Source organism: Triplophysa rosa, linkage group LG1 (genome assembly GCF_024868665.1).
Source record: "Triplophysa rosa linkage group LG1, Trosa_1v2, whole genome shotgun sequence".
Lineage (NCBI taxonomy): Eukaryota > Metazoa > Chordata > Actinopteri > Cypriniformes > Nemacheilidae > Triplophysa > Triplophysa rosa.
In genome coordinates this window covers 5,512,985-5,533,251 of record NC_079890.1, presented here as the reverse complement: position 1 = coordinate 5,533,251, position 20,267 = coordinate 5,512,985, and the positions used below count along the sequence as shown (strand labels likewise).

The 20,267-nt window shown below is 39.4% G+C and overlaps 1 protein-coding gene across 1 annotated transcript in view; it reads right to left on the bottom strand.

Moving 5' to 3' along the window:
* Positions 1–420: 420 nt before the first annotated feature.
* Positions 421–20,267, bottom strand: part of actn3b (actinin alpha 3b) — a 35,131-nt gene continuing 15,284 nt past the window's right edge. Inside the window, exons 2-21 of the mRNA XM_057339282.1 lie at positions 16,627–16,741; positions 14,507–14,626; positions 14,304–14,390; positions 14,089–14,176; positions 13,858–13,936; positions 11,705–11,786; positions 11,516–11,601; positions 11,189–11,281; positions 10,842–11,072; positions 10,524–10,671; positions 10,146–10,296; positions 8,353–8,461; positions 7,672–7,812; positions 5,735–5,917; positions 4,960–5,094; positions 4,645–4,824; positions 4,322–4,468; positions 4,178–4,243; positions 3,808–3,966; positions 421–3,299 (exon numbers count right to left, since the gene is read on the bottom strand). Coding sequence (XP_057195265.1) covers positions 3,141–3,299; positions 3,808–3,966; positions 4,178–4,243; positions 4,322–4,468; positions 4,645–4,824; positions 4,960–5,094; positions 5,735–5,917; positions 7,672–7,812; positions 8,353–8,461; positions 10,146–10,296; positions 10,524–10,671; positions 10,842–11,072; positions 11,189–11,281; positions 11,516–11,601; positions 11,705–11,786; positions 13,858–13,936; positions 14,089–14,176; positions 14,304–14,390; positions 14,507–14,626; positions 16,627–16,741 — 2,559 coding nt within the window. The 3' untranslated portion in view covers positions 421–3,140. The remainder of the gene's footprint in view (positions 3,300–3,807; positions 3,967–4,177; positions 4,244–4,321; positions 4,469–4,644; positions 4,825–4,959; positions 5,095–5,734; positions 5,918–7,671; positions 7,813–8,352; positions 8,462–10,145; positions 10,297–10,523; positions 10,672–10,841; positions 11,073–11,188; positions 11,282–11,515; positions 11,602–11,704; positions 11,787–13,857; positions 13,937–14,088; positions 14,177–14,303; positions 14,391–14,506; positions 14,627–16,626; positions 16,742–20,267) is intronic.

Here is a 20,267-nt window from a genome sequence, read left to right as displayed (position 1 = left end):
TTGATAATAAATCAGAATCTGTCCCTATTAGGTTTAGACACCAATTTAAATTATTCTTCATCATAATCACTACAAACGTAACAATTATATAAATGAAAGTAAATATAAGTGTAGCTAATATTTGAATTAATTCATTCAGTCTAGAAAGTTTACTGATGTACATTTTGCGTTCATACTCTGAAACTGTTCGTGCTCAGCGCCCCCTTATGGACACAATGGAGATGGATTTCAATCTTTTTCGACGTAACCCTCAAATCTTATTTGAGCATGTGCATATTCTTTAATGTTTACAATTTCTTACCATGTGTTCATTAAAAGAAAGTTATACCAGCCTACAATGACTTGAGGGTGAGGAAGTAATGACAGACCTTAAATTTGGAGTGAACTAAACCATTACACAAACATTTAAAGGTACAAATAAACACAAACTCAGGATGGAAAATACTGTTTGAGATACAGTTTTATTCTTGGGTTTTCGTGTTATCTCTTAATACTGAGTTTTTGAGTGCAATGTATAATAGTGAAGAGTTGTAGAACACAATGAGATCACACAGAGTGGTCTGAAAAGTCAAATGAATTTACCCCAAAATCAGTGGGTTACATTATTACAAGGGTAGTATTCAATAAACACAATTTTGTGAACAAATATTTATCAGCAACAGAAACTAGACCAAACCCTTAATTATTACAACTCTTAAGCCTGTCGTTCTTGCCCTAGAACCTTCCACCGTCTTTCCAAACTTTCAGAACATTCCGAAACATCCCTTTAAAGACCCTGAGAGGCCACCTTTCTCTTTCTACGATAATTCTGTCATCATTTGCTCACCTTCAAGTTACAAACATGTTTCAATTTCATTGTTCCGTTGAGCACAAAACCAAACAGTTCTGGGGTACTATTGACATGGAAAAAAATACCACTATAGTCAATGGTGCCCCAGGAGATATTTTGAAGAATGTGGGAAACCAAACAGTTCTGGGGCACCATCGACGACCATACTGGTGTCCCAGAACTGTTTGGTTTTCCACATTCTTCAAAATATCTTTTTTTATGTTCAGTGGAAAAAAGAAATGGATACAGGTTTGGAACAACTTGAGGGTGAATAAATGATGACAACATTTTCATTTTGGGCTGAACTAGCAGTTAAATGTATCAAGTGGAATTAAAAGACTCTGTAGGTTATGGTGCAGTCGACTTTTCTGGAGCCTCTGTTGTGTTTGTGAAAACTAAAATCATACAGGTTTGGAAATGCATGAGGTTAAGCGAATGATGACAGATTTTTGGATGAACTAATCCTTTTAAAGTATAGGTTTGCGTAGATAACAAGTCTTAAAATCAGCGTACAGGACGATCTGGAATCCGTTTGGATAACGGATGATTATTGGAGAGAGAGAGTTGGTTCACTACAGGGACAGGGACATCCAGACTTTTATGTAATGAATTCATCTCGTATGTCCCTGGCTTTCACTAATGCACTTCAGAAATATTCCAGTTGACAAGGATTTGAAGGCAAAGCTTGTTCTTATGTTCTCATTCAAATATTGGGCTAGCACAAGCCACCCCTGTCAGCATCTAAATCATCCTTATCGCCACAATATCTTAAAAGCTCCTTTACTGGCTTCGGTTGATATTTTTCGCACACATTCTCCAAATAGAAGAATCAAATAATGTGTTTATCACTGAACACCACAGTAAGGGAAGACACAAAATAAACAATATTATCAGGATGACACATTACATTACAAACACTGGACGGGGTGACAGAACATTCTGTGTAGAGACTTTTACAGTTATTCTCACAGTTTCCTGTTGAGAAGACACTGGACAGCAGTAGTGCTTTTTGGGGTCTTAGAATACAGTTCAGACGAAATGGGAGAAGGGGCTCTCTCGCATATGTCTGCTTAATACACACAGCATGCATCTTCACAAATGCTCCTCAGCATCACCAACCACTCTTTTTAATGTATATTTTATGAAGTATTTTTAAGGCACGAGGGAAGGGGCTGTTGTACTTGTGGCATGTTAACTCATGTCGAAGGCATATACTGTACTGTAAAGGAATTTTTGGAAACACAGCTATTTAACATCCAGATTAGAGTGCAAAAATCAGCTTCCCATTTGTTTTCTCCATTGGCAAAAATAATGTTTAATAATAATGTATAAAGCTTTCAAGGTCAATTATATTTTGTAGAATTCCACCAATAAAAGAATCAACTTTTATATGAAAACATAAGTCCGTTCAAAAGCTCTCACTCCCTGAATGACATAATCGAGACCAAACACTCCTGGGGCCAAACTGACTAACATGGTAGAAACAAATTACTACTATGGTAGTCAATGGTGCCCCAGATGATATTTTGAATATTGTGGGAAACCAAACAGTTCTGGGGCACCATAGTACCCCATAGTACTTTTTTCCTACTATGGTAGTCAGTGGTGCCCCAGAACTGTTCGATTTCCCATATTCTTCAAAATATCTCAATAAAAAAACATAAATCAGTACAAAAGCTCCGAGAGCTGGCTTCCCACTTGACCCTAACCCTAACCTATGACTGATATTTTGTATAATTGAAAATTTTGCACTAGCTAGAAACTATGTTACTTTTCTACATAGAATCAATATGAATTTTATTTTTCATCCTTTATTTTAATTTTAATTACTGTACATCAATTGTACAGTATGTTCCAATGTTCCATTGGATTGTCAATTCCCTTATTTTTCAATCATTTGTCATGGCTTTGTGTGGTACAGTTCTCACATATGATATTTATTTATTTCAATGAAAGTTTACTAAAGATTTTTTAACCCAGATGGAGAAAATGAATGGGAGAATATCATGTCCGCTACAAATGTGGACAACCTCTTTTTGAGTGACCTGACCTTGTTACACTTCCTTTCTTTTTTACAGAATGGGTGTAAGACATGTAAATGAATGTAAATTAAATGAAGACACAAGCTTTTCTTTTGTGTAGCTGTGTGGGGATAAAAAAACAGAGAATGTAGAAAAGTAATTTTTAGTATATTAGAGGAAAAGAGGGAAAACTCTCCCTCATTTAAAGCTAAACTTTGGTGCAAAGAAAAACAAGTGGGGGGCAAAGAGAAAGAGGAGAGAAAGAGAGTAAAATATGATGATTTAAACATTTATAAATCGCTCTCTCCATAGAGGGCGCTGGAGAAGGAGATGTAATCAAGGGCTCCTGGGGTCCCGTCGTGGCCGATGTACTTGGTCATACGGCTGATGCAGTATTCGGCCTGCTCGGGTGGGAGTTCACGACGAAGCTCTTCCAGAGTGATGTAAGGCTAAGAAATAAAAAGAAAAAGTTTTAAAATGCTCTCTAGTCGTAATGTTTTAATGTTTTAAAACGAAACATTTCTCACTGTATTCTGATTGGATGAGCCGTGTTTGAAGTTTACAGAATGCCAATAAAGCATACCTGTGGCCATTTTACACATTCTACATGAAATTTGCTAGTAAACATGCTACAGTTAATTATCTTACTTTGTGAAATAAATAATTAGCCCAATTTTTAATATTACCTATTTATTAAACACTGGTGTTTTATCATACGGTGGTTGCTGCTGTATATGCAGAATAAACAAGCCAACTAAGGCATTGTTTAACAGTAATTTTACCACGGTTTTGAGTTAATTTTGAGAAAAATTATTCATGAGAAGTGAATAACCTTGAATAAACCTTATCCATAACACTGGATAACCATCAACATTTTGAGGTTTCATCGCCCATGTTTGCTCTCAGTTCTCAAAGTGTTACAACTGGAATATGAAGAGTAACAAGTCTCATTCGCACCTTATCGGAGGCCAGGATCTTGAAGGAGGCCATAACCTGTTCAGCAGTGTCAGTTTCAGCGGTCTCGCGTGTCATGAAGTCGATGAACGCCTGGAAGGTGACTACGCCGGTGTTGTTAGGGTCCACCAGGGTCATGATGCGGGCAAACTCCACCTCACCCTGACAGAAAACCGCCACAGAAAATGTCAGTTACATACTGTATGTATTATTTACATAATAGCTACATATATCTTGTTATATTTGTATTTTACCAGTGTACTTTAATGTATTAACAAGAAAAAAGTTGTATATTCATACTGTATGTGGGGTGCTTGTTATTTTTGTAATGGGGTGTGGCATATTGAATGGGCGGGGTTTAATGATCACTCACCAGATCGTAACCCATAGAGATAAGACACGCGCGGAAATCGTCTGGGTCCATCATGCCGTTTCTCTTCTGCATATAGAAATAACAGTGAATGCACTGTTATATAACATAAGTCTTGAGGTGCATCGAAATTTGTGTCACACTGACCCTGTCGAAGTGGTTGAAAGAGGCTCTGAACTCATTTAGCTGCTCCTGGCTAATGCCTTTGGCATCGCGGGTCAGAATCTGGTTCTCCACCTCATTGATGGTACGTGCAATGGTGGTGAGCAGCTGCTCCCAGCCCACACGGATGTGCTGGAGAGATTGAAAGGCAGATGGCAAAAAGCAATGGTACTAGTGATTAATGTCGTTCAGAATGTGATTGTTTTTTTGTCAAGACTTTCTAAACAAAAGTGCTACAATTAGCAAACAGAGTCTTAGAACTAGAACTTTCAAGAAATCATTTGAAAGAGACTTGTGTACATGAATACCTCCATGGTGTAGTTGGTGTGTTTGTTGTCAAAGATCAGCGCCTCCTGGATAAGCTGGTGGTCTCCCTCCAGTTTGTCCATATTGGACTTGTAGTTAATGATGTTTTGCTCATATGTCTTTAGATTATTCATCTGTTCCTCCAGAGAGCCGGCAATGTCCACAGACACGTGGCCAATCTCCTAACAACAAAAAAGCGATCATTAAAGAGACTAACCCTTGTTCACTGTCCACAATCTTATTCTATCACCTTGAATTTTTCTAATCTGGTAAACAAACTGGTAATATACATCATCGCTCTATTTTATTCGACCCACCTCCATCTTAGTTTGAATCCAGGGTCCAATGATGTTGGCCTGAGCAGCAAATGAGCGCCTCAGCCTCTCATTGGCCTGTTGCCTGGCAACCTCCTCCTGTAGCATCTGGTCTCTCAGGGGAACCAGCTGCTTCACCTACAGGGGGCAATGGTAGGGCAATAAAAAAAATCTATAACACATTACAATTTAAGGTGCAAATACTGATCCCAGATCATCAGGTGTACTCTATGAAGTGTTTCAGAGTACCTCTGATCTTGAAAAGTGCAGTTTGAAAATCGATTACAAAACCCAAACTGTACAACACATTGCAGCCATCTGTCACCAACCATCATATGGAAAGTCAGCACAGAGACGACAAACAATTATTTTACAGACATTCACGCAATGTTGCCACTGAACAGCATCAAAATATTATTACAGGGACAGTCCACCAGAAGCAACTCTTTTTACTAAAATGGTGCTACATTAAAAATGGTTTCTACATTTCCAACATTACCACAAACAAATATGGTCCATTTGAAGAGTTTGGTTCCAAAATGAGATTTCAAAAATCATGTTTTTTATGATGTTATCATGTTTTTATTGTGTTTTATTGTGTTAGTTAGCTGTGCTTTTTGAGTTATTATGGCTTAAAACAAATCAAACCAACTGCAGTTTGATTGATATTAACTGGAATGCACAATAAGAAAACATGATATGAGTTTTCAATTTTGGAACCAAACTCTTCATTTATAAATGTAAACTTTCTCCTCAAGTTATTGTACACTGTACTTACGGCTTCCCATTTGTTGGTGATGTCCTGTGGGCTTAGGACCGTGTATGGATTGACTCCAGCCAGCTTAATGCCGTAAGTCTGAGCGATCTTCATGATCTCATTCTGGATGCCCATGATGGCCATACGCTCCTTATCACCTTCTGGTAGAGTGGCCTTGAACTGATCGTGAGCCGTGATCAAACTCTAAAAGAGATGCAGAGAGAGCGATGAAAGAAGGAGGGAGACTGCTTGCTATACTGTAAACGCAGATTTATTAACCTGCATTAAGTACTTTAAATAACCGCTTTAACTTAAAATAGCAGCCTTTTGATAACTTTCTCTACCTGATATAACTGTTACTTTGTGAGAATTGAAAAAATACTGACCATATATAATACTGTAAGTCTTTCCCTGTTTTATGTCCTACTGAATATAGAATTTCTCTTAGAATTTTTAATAGACAGTTTCAAAGCAATAACTTAAACAACGTTACTGCGCATGCGTGCTTTTGTGGCCCGAACGTAACTTCTGCTGCACATCTGCAAAGAATAGAGTTCCTGCAGATTATTTCTAAAAACAATCAAAAGAAACCAAGAAGAACCGTTACTTGGCTAAACTTGCCTCTCCAATATTTTGAATTTAGACTGCGATATACCAAGCTCAACCGTTAAATGTCAATGTCCCATAAGGTTTCTTCAAATGTGAAAAACAATTTGTTAAATGGGTCGTGTAACTTTATTTCATAAAATTAACATACTACAAAATTAAACAAATAATTTATTCAATACAATTATTATACTATAAAATTATAATAATAATTAATATTAATATTAATTAAATAAAATGTAAATCGTTACATTATTAGCCACTGTCCAGACCAATAAACAAACACAGAACGGAAGTTAACTTCAGGCCATGCGCGTGCGTCCGATGAAACAGTTTATTTGATTTCACAAAAAAAATATTTAAACCATTTGATGATAATCTTCGACTCTAGGAATGTAAGCTATTGGTCTCATTCCACTGGCTACCTCTAATGAAATTCAAGGCTTTGACACTTTTTACCATTGGTAGACTGAATAATTTTATCTCTATGTTCCTTTTCATCCATCTACGGTCAGTAAATGAGCAATGCCTGGTTGTTCCCTCACAGGAATTCCTTCTTCGGTGGAATGAGCTACTAACATCCACCCAAACTGCTAGGGCCACCACAGTTTTCCATAAACAGTTGACTAATCCATAATCTTCCATTTAAGAACCTATACCCAAATTCACCATTTATCATCTTTACAAATTGAATCTAAAAATGATCTTGTGAATTAAGCTTGCTCATTCTTACTGTTCCTCTAATGGTATAATGTTGTTTTTATTTGCAGCATTTGACATTTTATCAATCACTAGATACTCACAGGTAGATGCTTCACAGTATCATGGGGGGATATTCTATGACATGATCACTGGGGAACCCTAGGGTTCAGTGTTTGGACCCCTCCTATTCTTTATTTACACACATCTTTATTTAACTCAACCTAGCTAAGACCAAGGACCACAAGCACTGGATCTGCACCATCATACCTCCAATTTCTCTTATACAATTCCTAACATCCAAAAGTAAATTAGCTAAGCTTTGTGGGACTTCAGTGTTCCTTGCCTGTGGAGCAATCTTCCCAACTCTGTCCGATCAGTTGTGTCCCTCACAGTATTCAAGAAACAGCTAAAAAGGTATGTTCTGTGGTGGAAACATGTTGAATATTAACTATGTTTATAAAATCTCTCTATTTCCTTTTCTTTCCCTCTTCTCCTGTAACATGTATTTTTATTTTAGGATGTCACATGTTATTGCCTCCTTCAGAAAAGAATGGTGGACACAAATATGCGTGGTGAGCATTGAAGAAGTGAAACATTATCAGTGAACATTTTAAGCATTTCAAATCAATATAGCATAAAATGTCATAAACCTGGATTTCCTCAATACTGTGTACAATAAACATGTCCTGCAGATCCTCCATGGCTCCATCCATCCAGTTGTTGAAGGGTGCCGCCCTCTTGGCAAACTCCAGGTAGAGTTGATCAATCGTTTCCCAGAGCTTCTCTACACGCTGGGGATGGGACAACAAGAAATCAGCTACAATAACCCGGATCATTAGCCCTCTATGCCCACAGACGGGGCCTGAATTACAGTACAGTCAAACTATTGTTAAAGGGTTGGTTCAACAGTGTTTCATGCACTCTTACTTCTTTACAATGTCAAGCGTGCTGGCTTCTCATGCTTAACTTGGTCAACTTGTTAAAAAATGAGATAAAACATTAGATATTTTATTTTAGGATTGTAATTTGGCAATAAACATCCAAATAAACTGTTTTGGGGTAAATAAATGTTTCAAATCCACCTATTCCATTTGGAATTTGAAGGGTAACACTCATTCAATAACATTGGCTTTACAAGTCAATTCAATTGGCTTTTTTATTTTAAAGATGGCCAATGGTGGGTTGCTGTAACTTATATGCGTGAGGTGAAATTGAAATTTGCAAATTGAAATTTGAACTTATTTTCAAAAGTAAAAGTAGTGTAAAAACCTTAAGCAGTAAGCTGAAATGAAATGTTAAGTAAAATAGTATTTTCACTTTGTATAATGTACCTCTAGAGCATCTCTCCTCTTCTGGGTGAGAGTTCCCAAATTGTCCCACTGATCACAGATCCCTTGGCAGCGGGAGTTCACTGTAGCAGCATCGTGGTAGTCTAATTCACTAGACAGAAAGAAGGATGTATTCTTACTCCAGTTTCTTTGGAGTAACCTTAAAGGCACAATGTATAACTTTCACCGCTAGAGGTCGCAAAACAATTACAAAGGCCTAGCATGGTGACGCTATGAAGGAAAAGGAGTTATAGCCTTCACTTCCACTCACAAATCATGTTCATGGATGACATAAAATTTTATAACCATTACACTATACCGTAACTTAAGCCAAGAGAGTCGCTTGATAGAAGCAACAACAGAGTGACATGCTAGACTTTACAACTCCAGTACTACTTCACATTGATTCATGAGGTTTGCCATGAGGTGTGTTCGACAGCATGCAGCATTGTGCAGATCGATTAGCATACAGAATCTAAATGTTGTGAGACCGATCCGACAGTACAGCATTCCGGATGGCTCGCTCACAATACTTTGACCAATAAGTCTGCGTAGTGCCTCATGAACACTTCAAACATTTAGAATAATGTAAGTACACAAGTTACCATTAAATATAACACTTTGCTTAGTGGTTTTGGATACTATAATGCAAAAATCGTCATATCCTAAACTACGTTTAGAACTTAATTTAACTTCATGAAAATTACCTGTTACTGCCTTTTCGAGTAGAAACATGAGCACACGTGATTCATCCCCGGTCAGATAATGAAATTAAGTAGGCTAATGTACTGAAATGGACGGTGAGCAATTTCACTATTGTTTCTGTTTAAGATTTATTTCTGACTTCATACTTTACAGCATAGGGAATTTTTTTTTTAAAGGCAGCGGCTAAGTTTAAATAGCAGTAGGTTCTGTTTACACTAAGTGAAAATAGCTGTATTTTCTTTGGATTAAGTAGAAATACTGTAGTAGTTAGATGCTATTTACTTATAAATAGTGGCAGATAACGTTGCTATTTGCACCCCAGTGTTGTTGTGCATTAAACATTATGCAATGATAACAGAGTGTAAATCATTATATTTATAAAAATTGTTAAAATGATGTCAACTTATTGAGATATTAATGCCCAACACCTACCCCTAACCTCACCCTAAACCTAAACTTTATGAATAAAAATGAATTTTAATTTTATTGAAAACAAATTTTTATGATCTGTAATGTGATAGAAAAAGGTAAAAGAACGTTTCCAGCAAGAGGTAGATTTGAACCCCGGTTTCCCATGCCAAGCTATACAGACTTTGCACCTTACGCCACTAGAGTCGCTGTTTAAAATGGAGTTGTTCTTACACTTTCTCTATTCCAATCACACATTGGTGGGTGGAGCTAGTGCAAATATTCTCTGCCAACAAGGTGGGCTATTTGTACTCAGTGTAAATAGACACTCAGAATAAGGCATGATGTACGCTAGTGATTTATATCATCATCCCAAGTGAGTTTGACTGGTGCATTAAACATTTTTTAATGAATGATACTTCTTCGTAGACATCTTCAAAACAGATTCTTTGCCTCTATTTACCAGTAATAGATTATATACAGACCACCATTTACAATTTTTCGGTCAAATCTTTAATAGATATGACTAGTCGTGCAGCCCACCAGTAACATTGGGGCACCCTGCAGGAACACCCACCATGACCAACAATACAGCAACCTCCAGTAATAAAAAAACACTGCATGACTGTTCTGTAACTGAATGTTAAATTCTCTCTCTCTCTCTCTCTCTCTCTCTCTCTTACTTTAGCTCTTGAGCGATAGCTGCAATCTGCTCAACTCTGTCCTGGTGGGCGGCCAGGTCGCTCTCAAACGCTTCATGCTTTCTCATAAGAGCCCTGATCTCCATCAGAGAAGCCGTCTCATAGTCCTTCTGAGACAGCAGGTGTTCCTTTCCTGCAAACAGAATCCATCATAGCGGCAAAGCAGAAAATAATATGTAAATTAAACTGTAAGACAGATGTGTGGAGTTTTTTTTAAAGAGATATACTGATTATTTGTGTGTTTGTATACTCATGGACGTAACATGCCAGTTGAGTAACTGCCACTACAATGAATAGAAATGCTAATAGATCTAGACTGCTTAATTTTGTGTTTTAACATGCGGATTCAGGCTCATGTACCTGTGGTCCAGGCCTCATGGAGGGCACACTTCTGCTTGAACTTCTCAGCCAGATGGTCGACTCTCTCCAGACGACGGATTTCTGTGAGCAGCCATTCTTCATAACCCTTCTCTACTTGCTCTAGACCTTTCCATGCATTCGCAATGTCCTGCAATCATACACATCATCAAACACATACACATATTTGAATACGAAATTGATTTGATTGGTTGAATTTCAAAGTGGGTGTGGCTATTTAGGTTTTTTTTCATAAGGATATACTGTTTGATTACACTTGAAAGAATTCATAGCAAAGAGGGTGGGTTTTTTCTGACTTACAGACACCATCTTCCCCTCAGAGGGCATGAAAGCGGGACGGTTGCTCAGACGGAGCTTCGTCTGAAGGGTGTTGAAGTTGATCTCCAGCTGGCATTTCTCCTGAACGCGTGGAGGCTTGTGGACGCGCCTGTAGTCCCGGAAATCCTCTAGCTTCTGCTGCATTGCCCGCATGGTCTGCTCCGCCAAACGGTTCTCCAGCCAGGGGATAGTCCGACGGATCCATTCCAACAACTAGAGAGAAAGGGTGGAGATGAACAAAAAGTGTTTGGAACAGGGCTAGAGTTTGCAAACGGAAACTCCTTTCTATGCATGTTAGAAGGTCCACAGGAGAAGACTGATCTTAGCACCTCACTGGCCAGTTTCTCATACTCCTCCATTAGTCTTTCGTTCTCCTGGTTCACAGCCAGAACTTTACAGATTCTGTTAGCAGCGGTTTCAGCCTGGAGAAAAGGAGAAAACAAGTATCTTATCAGTTTTCTGCTCAGCACCCAAAAGAATATGTCATAATGTCCTTCCTTAGTTTACTTCAATTTATACATTCAATTACCCTCTGTGCACTACGATGCAGTGAGTACATAACCATGAAAAAAGCTGATCAGACTTTAGAGAAGATTGTACATTGTACATTTGTTTAAGCAATTGAATTGAATTGATTGATCGTTGATGGCTCCTACCTGTTCAGCGCCAGCAAAAGCATGATAAAAGCAGGACACATAAGTCATGATGGCTTTTTCATCAGGCTTAGGGGTGTTAACAATGTCTGAGAGGTAAATGAAGAGAGAATCAAGGTGAGTTGAATTTAATTTCTTTTTGCACTAAACAGACTGTGTTAAGGTGCTATGATTTGCAACGATTTCCCTCACCTTCAGCGTCAAGCATTTTAGGGATGTCCAGGTATTTCTCTGCCACCTCAAACGCAGTGTTCAGGTTTCCAATAGGGTCATCCTGTAAAGAAATAACAACCCAAGAACATTAGATGATGACAGAAGAAAAAATCCAGCAACACCCTCAAAAATACTGTTAGCCTGTACTGGGAGATGCTAGATTATGTGGACCCACAAAGGACGCTTCTCCATTTGTGGGCATTCAAAGGTAGCTGTGATGTATTCTGAGCATTCAGAGGGGATGGAGGGTGAACACATTTGTACCACCTGCACAAATGCTATTACGATGAAAGTGAATGCTAACGGACAGCTTTTTTCAGGCATTATAGAAATCTTTTAAGCTAAACAACTTAAGGCAGGTTTGCAAGATGTAAACAGAGCCGACCTTCCTATACGCAGACTATAATGCAAACCAGACGTTATTTTTATAACTTGCGGATTTAACTTTATAAGAATCATTTGGAAATTTCCTTTTTAATACTTAACTCATTGAATTACTATACTCGGTCTCGGACATCATGTAGTGCACGGAAGGTGATGACATGCGCGTGATGTGATGCGTCTTTACATATGGCCATGGCTTTAAAATGGAGCTATCCGTCTGTGGCGGAAAAAAACACTAACAACGCGAAGCAAAAGAACAAGAAGGCATGTGTTTTTGTACTATTTTCAAAGTCATATTTAGTTTTGCCAAATTATGCAAGTACAGATTTACAAATTCAGTATAGAGGGTATGCGTTGACGTCACTTTCCCACGTGAACATGTCGGCCCTAGTAAAAAAATTTAATTCATTTAAAATGCATTTATTTCATACTAAGTATAGTTTAAATGTATTAACATATTTACTGACCTGACTTACTGATATAAAATTATAATTGAACTTTATTTGGGGTACTATTTATACACAATGCACATTTCTTCATATTAAGACTGAGTTTAAATAAAAATGTGTTCTAATGTCACTTTTGATGAGGATTTTATGATTTTTTAATCAAATCAATCTTTCAATGCAAGATATTTAAAGTGTACCTGAAGCACTTGCAAGAGTTCCACTTTAGCACAATCAAACACTTATATCTTTAGTTGGACTTCAGCACCATTTCTGCACAATTAAAGTATATTAAGTACAAAATTAGTTTTATTTTTATAAAATACCAATTTAGTATACCACAAATACAATCGCAGTGTATTTTCATTAAGTATATAAGATGTAAATGGATTTGCCGTATACTTAGCATGAAATAAATGTATTTCAAATACATTTTAGTATATTTATTTTTCATTAGGGGGACACGCCCTGGGACACGCTACCCAAAACACCCAGCAAAATGGCTGAGGAGAATAGGAGAAACCGAGGACTAAAACATGCAATTATTTGCTGAAATTACAAGCAGCTGGACTCATCGGTGATCCTTACGGCTTCCCTGTGACTTACAAAGGAATAAGGTGTTCCTGGACACTGAAATGTTGCTCGGAATTGCGTTTCCTGATATTGTAAGCAGTCATTTTTCTGAGTTTTTTGCCACACACGGGAGCGCACAAAATTTGCCCATGATAATATTTCATTTTTGTGTCATCATCCTTACAGAAAAGACATACGAAATTCACATGTGTGAAGAACACATGTGAAATGCGTGTTTTTTGGAACATTTTGGTGTGAATCCCTTGTGAAACCCATGGGATAACATGTAAAACCCATGGGATGACATGTGGGACAAGTGGTGATACTGTATGTCTCCACATGTTCTTCACATGTCATCACATGTTGCACATGTCATCCCATGGGTGTTTACATGTTATCCTATGTGTTTCTCATGGGATTCACACAAAAATGATCCAAAAACACACATTTCACATGTGTTTTTGCACATGTTAAACACATGTTGTACACATGTGATCACATGCGAAAAACATGTGAAATTCTTTTCTGTAAGGCATTTAGAGAATTATTGATGTGTTTTCGTATGCTTAGCTTTCTTGAGTAAACTATATTTATCATGTTTTATTTTTGTTAATCACTCATTTGGTTAGTCTCACTTGAAAAACTAAAGCACAGAAACAAGAACAAAGAAAAAGGATAGAACAGAGGTGGGTGTAAACGATTAGAGTAAGCAGTGAGACTGAAAAGCACCTTTCTGAGTTTAGAGTAGTCGATGAGGTCTGGTCTGTGTCTGTGGATGAGGGCACACAGAGCTAGGCCATCCTTCCAGCTGAGATACAAAGAACCAAGCAGACACACAAAGAACAGGAGAGAGAAAATAGAGAGAAATCTGAAAATCTACCCTTCAATGTCGCAGAAAAGACAAAGTCAGTTTTGCGTCACACAGCTGCAGTGCAAATCTAAATGTAGTTAAATTCTCACCTGATGTGGAAGTTCTGTACATTAACGTTCCTGTAGGGGGCGGTCTTCCTCTGACACCACAGCAACAGACCCTCTTTAGCAGAAGTCTCTGTGGAGTGAGCCCACACACACAAGTGAAAATTAGGACTCATTTTAAATTAAGAAATACTGGTAAATGAGTGTTTAATTATTAACATGACTGGTCAGGTTTTTAAAAATACAAAGTGTGTATGTACCCTCCACAGAAATGTCCTGGATAGCAAAACGGAGAATGATGGTCCAGATCATTCCAAGAGTCATTTTCAAATTGCCATCAACAATCTCTGCAGAGACAGAGAGAAGATTTCAATTAAATGAAAACATATACAACACATATTCAAACACATACACAGCTCTTGACCCTCTTTACAGTGTACTATACGTGTTTCACTCTACATACCTTCAGCACCAATGGACACCAGTTTAACTCCTTTACTGCAAATGTAGTCCAGAGCCTTGTTGACATTGGCGATTTTGTGGAAACGCATCTTTCCTTTGTCAGGCTTGGGCAGCCTCTCACCTGCCAACCAGTAACATTCGTGTATTTAACACTGATTATAAAAACAAACATCACAACCAAGTCTATCCACATTAGAAGTCATGAAACCGCAATTATTTCATAACATCAGGGCCGGATTATCCAATGGGCATTATGGGCACAGGCCCAGGGGCCCATGCGTGCTTGGGGCCCAAGAAAGGGGGAGAAAATGTTTTCGCTATATTCATTCTGCCGTGTGCCTCTCTGGCCGTACACACTTAAGTGCGCACACAAAACCGTGTTTCTAACGTACGCAAGTCTGTCTCTTGATTTAATAACTTTTACAAGCCCTTTAGCAGCTTTTGTTCAGAAGCACAATGCGATAAATCAAGCGACTTTCCGATAAACTTTATCTTTCAGTGGGAAAATGTCCCCCGCGAGCGCAAGGTCTCTCTTTCCCCGTGCAGGGATCGTCTCATTGAGCGGCAGGAAGAAGCAGCACATTCCACAGGTGACTCCTGAATAAAATGAGTACAAAACAGCATTTCCAACAACCTGTCACTGTTATCGACTGTTTGAATGTGTAAACATGAACCCATTTCGTCTGTAAATATGCACATGGTTACCATGACAGAGGCTGTGTGAAAGAATATAGCCAAAATCGCCACTTTTTATAGAAACTGAAAAGATGTAAATGAGAACGGCTTTGTTGTGAATATAAGATATAGGTTAAGTTAGAATACCCTCACGGTTGTCTTTAAAATCTTAAAAAGGTAAGAGTTTTTTTTACATGTATTTGGTGTGTCTTCGCCAATAATTAATTTTATACTGATGTTGATCAGGTCTATCTGCCTTAATTTATCGATTTTTAGCCTAAGTTATTAGAAAATCCAGAGTGCTTTTACATACATTGCAAAATGTTTACTTACACAGACTCGTAACAGTATAACTAATATTCGTTAATGCCGTTTACCATTACACGCTTACATAAGAACGTGAGTCGCGAAGTGCTTGTTACACAAATAAAGTTGAACAAATGGACAAATTACTCTTATAGTATAATCATTGACAAAGTCTGCCCTTTTATTCTTAGAAAAATTAATATGTTTATGTATGGGGGGGTCTACAAGACACTTGTGCCCAGGGGCCCCTGAATTCTTAATCCGGCCCTGCATAACATTCACAAACACAGACAAAACTACATTATGTCTACTGTACTTGTAGTACTTTCAAGTGTGATCATTTTATTTAAGATAATTTTGTTTTCGACAAATGACAATGCACTGGTCACGTTCAGTGTAGACAGGGTGCTATTCAGAAAGCGGGGATTCATATGTGATGTTAAGTCTGACAAAAACAATTATTTGAGTCATACACATGGCCAGACACATTTAGTATGACACCAAAGTGACGGTTGGGATGAAAATGCCTAGCCATTGGACAGTCAGTATAGTCCTACCTCTTTTTTGTTGCTGACATCATGTGGTGAAGAGTTGTTGTTGAGAGGGGAGAGGAGCTTACTGTTTTTGATTAAAGATTCCAAGTGCAAATGAATTTAGAAAAAATAATGGTGTGCACGGATAAATCATTTGTAATAACCACTGCAACTCTATGTAAAACACTTCAAATTTTCCTGTTTGATTTCATTGTGACTTTAAGATAAAAATTGCCTTTTTTGAGGTTGCTTCAGTTACTGTGCATGTGCATAGGCTGGAAAGCACCTCACGAGAGCCCTGCACCAGAGCCTCATCTTTATCGATTGACGATTGTCTCTTTTTCCTGGAAGGCGAGACTTCCTTTACTAGGGATCGAGCATTGCATTCCTCCGGTTAAGGCTAGATGGGATACAGCTATGGCCAAAATCTTGTGAAATCTTTGGTTTAGGGTTAGGGGTAGGATAGGATAAAGACAGTGCTCATCCAGCGAGATTTTGCGAGGTTTTGGCCTAGCTGTATCCCTTCTACCTACAACCCATTCCTCCCCATTCGCTGTTATGGCAGTGGCACGTCTTGTTAATAACAATTATCCTTTGCCATAGTTACCTGAGATGACCTCAAGCAGTAGCATGAGTTTGAGGCCATTTCTGAAATCTTCTTCAATATTATCGATCTGGGTTCCCGCTTTGCGCAGATGAGAGTTGCACCATGCCGTGAATGTCTACAAGAGAAAGAAACACAGATTAATAAATTTATTTTATGCCTAAATCAGGACTAGGCCTTAGTTAATTTACGCCAGTGGTTCTCAAACTGGGGGCCCCAAAATGGATCCAGGGGGGCCACAGATTTTGTGGCATTTTATGAAATATAGAATTTTATCATAGATTTTATGCAATCAATCATCAGAAAAATGACACCACCAACCAAAATAATTGAGGTTTTAGCATTGTATAACTGAATGTTTTTGGTTTAATTAAAATTCTAAGTTTAAGATTATACGTCTTTATATGGGGGGCCGCAAAGCGATGCACTTAACACAAAGGGGGCCTTACAACGAAAAAGTTTGAGAACCACTGATTTACGCTATTTAAGTCGCTTTTATTATAATGGCTTAGAAACAACATTACAGATGTGAATCTTGAGACAAAACAATGACATGGACATATTTTAAGATATGTCAGGGCAAGTTATTTTCAGTTAAGACAGCTCAAAATTCCTTTGTCTGTGAAACCGGGGCTAAATGTGGCATTAGACGTTTGTCTAATATAATGATTGGGCACAAAGCGTGTGCGATTAGATCTCGCGCAGGTCTACTATAATTAAGTTGAGTTGTGCTGCCTGGATGTGCATCATTCAAGCGTCACTGAACTTCCGGCGTGTTGCGTGGCTCTCCGCAAGGTATGAACTACTAGCTGGTGAGCACCCAAGTTTTCATTTAATTACATTGGGTTTTAGAGGTGTTATTTGTTTTAGTGGACGGAGGAACTAACTGGCGTGCCTGTATTGATGGGTGCTGTGTTTCTTTGACGAGCGTGTGTGATGGCCACCAGCCTCTCAGGTATGTTTCATTGATAGTGAGCTTTGTAAGTCGCTTAGCCCTTCCTTTAGTTTTGTTTATTTGTTTTGTTCTTTGTATGATTTCTCTCAGGGGTTTGCTACGCCTAAGGTGCGTTGTTGGTGGGCTGACGGAGTTGTTAAACAATATGCGTGTGGCATGCGACTGAAGTGCGCTGGATTTGCTACTAGCATTCCCTCCTTGTCCTGTTACTTGCTATCTGTGTCGGTGACTGCTTCTGCATCACCAATTTCTCACCAGTGGGGTTTCTGCATGCTAGAGCGGTGTTTAGCGGAGCTTCGTTTCCTTCGGACCGGCTTTACGTATGCTGACTGAGAATGACCAGCTACTGTGTTAACATTGTCCGTCTCTAGTTGCTGTGCCAAACCGCTACCACCTGTCGGAAGTGAGTGCAGTGCTCCCCTGTGAGGTGCAGTGTGTTTGCTATTGTAGGAGCTCACGTGTGGTTGCTGTGTTCTCTTGTGCAGGAGAGTATCATAGTTCCTCCTAAGGGAGTGTGGATGCTGACCCCCTTCACTCTTAGAGTTTTGGTTTTTCCTTTTTTTCTATTTGTATGTACATTGCCATGAGGAAACCCAATGTTATTTATTGTATTTTATAAAGTCATTCTATTTTTGGATGCTAATGTCTCATGCCTGTCTCCAGCCAAAGTGAATCTGTGTGCCTAATAATTCCGTTTAGGGCGAGTCCCCAGTAACGCCCCTGGGGTGGCGTAGTCGAGTCAACTTGGCTTTAGTAGTTTATTTAACTTCTCCCCCCTTCGTAACGCCACAATCTGGCGTAGTTGGCAGGATCGGCTCTATTGACGGCTGAGACATAAGTGCATTAGGTTTTGTTTTTCTCTCTCTATTTTTTTTGTAGACTGGTGGTGACTGCCCTGTAGAAGAGCTGGTTCTTGTAAGAAATCTCAAAAGTGTTTCTATTATGGAAGCGTAACTGCAGGATTTAAGGGATTTAGTGGCCCAATTAAGGGCAGACAATGAACAACTGCGTCATCGGTGCTACCACAGTCAGCTAACGTGGGGACTGGGGTAGCTGACCGATTGGTTTTTATACCAAGAGATCGTCGATGTCCAAAATTTAATGGTAGAAGTGGTATCAGCATTAATGAATGGGTTGAAGAAGCCCAGGCATGTATGCGTGCGTGTCACATGTCTCGTGTAGATCAGGCTTTCTTTTTATTCGATCATCTAGAAGGAGAGGCTCGTGAGGAGATTAAATATCGACCAGAGGGAGAAAGGATCGAGATAGGATTATTCCTGCGCTGCGTGAATTGTATGGGTGTTCGGAGTCTTACATTGCATTACGAGAAGCTTTCTTCTCCCAAAGACAGCAAGAGGGAGAAACGTTGTTCGAGTTCTCCCTGGGTTTGATGAGTCTCCTAGAGAAAGTGAAGAGCCGGGCAACACATGCCATACCTAATGCTGATTCTGTATTAAGGGATCAGTTTATCGAATGCTTGCTTGATGGCGCTCTTCGTAGAGAGTTGAAGCAGTTTGTCCGACGTCAGCCCACTGCAACATTACTTGAGGTCCGAGGGGAGGCGATTAGATGGGAACGTTGGTTGGTGTATGAAGCTGGAGCCAATCGGTTCCTTTAGTAAGTGGGATTCAGTATGGGCTGCGGGGTGAAGCTGGTTTGGGCTCGGGTCGTGAGGGTCAGTCGTCTGAGTTAGGCGAGCTGCGGAAATTGTTGTTTCAACAACAGCGGCAGATAGATCAGCTTACACAAACTATTGCCCGTACTCAAGTTTCTCACTCGCGGGGTCGATCTCCTCGGTCGAACAGCGTTATTTGTAGGCGGTGTCAGCAACCGGGCCATTTTGCTCGAGAGTGTAATGGGGAGCAATGACCTCCTCGTCCTTTACGGCCCCTTGCTGACCCTCCTTTCTGAGTTGGTGCCATCGCAGGTCTCTCAGCCGTCAGGAAACTAGCTCCCACTGGGCTGCAGAGCCACAGCTCAGCGGGGGGTTCATCTAGCTCTCGTTTTTTTACTAGTGATAAGTATGCATCCCAGTTAGTTTCTCCATGTCCACATCTTGTTGTTAGCATTGGGGGAATTTCTGTGCCTTGTCTTATTGATACTGATTGATATTGAGACCTGTTTTCAGCGTCAGTTCGAGCCATGGGGCCAGGATCGTTTACAGTCTTGCCACTGGCTACAGCTTCGTGCAGCTAATGGCTTTGAGATTCCATACATCGGGTATAGGGAGTTGGATATTGAAATCTGTGGTAACTTAGTTTCTGGTTGTGGGGTACTTGTGGTCCAAGATCCACCCAGTGGCCCGTACACGGATATTCCTGGTATTTTGTTGATGAACGTGCTCAGTCGTTGTTACCGGGAGCTTTTCGGGTGGTATGGCTCTTTTTTTTTGAGTTACCGGCCGTGATGCAGGATTCTAATCTTTCTGGGGCATTTCAACATTGCCAACAAGCAACACGCGGTTCCGATTGTGGGATTGATGTAAGGGTTCGGGGACGCGCTGTGTCGCATTCCAGGTGGCACTATGAAGCTTGTAGTTGTAACATGTTCTGCCTTGCACATGGGTAATACCTTTTTATTCGAGCCTCCAGACACAGGCCTGCCTGCTGGTTTATTAGCTTCCCCGGCTTTAGTATGTGTGATGGAGGGCACTGTATATGTATGTGCCCTTGGTCAATGTGAGTGTCAT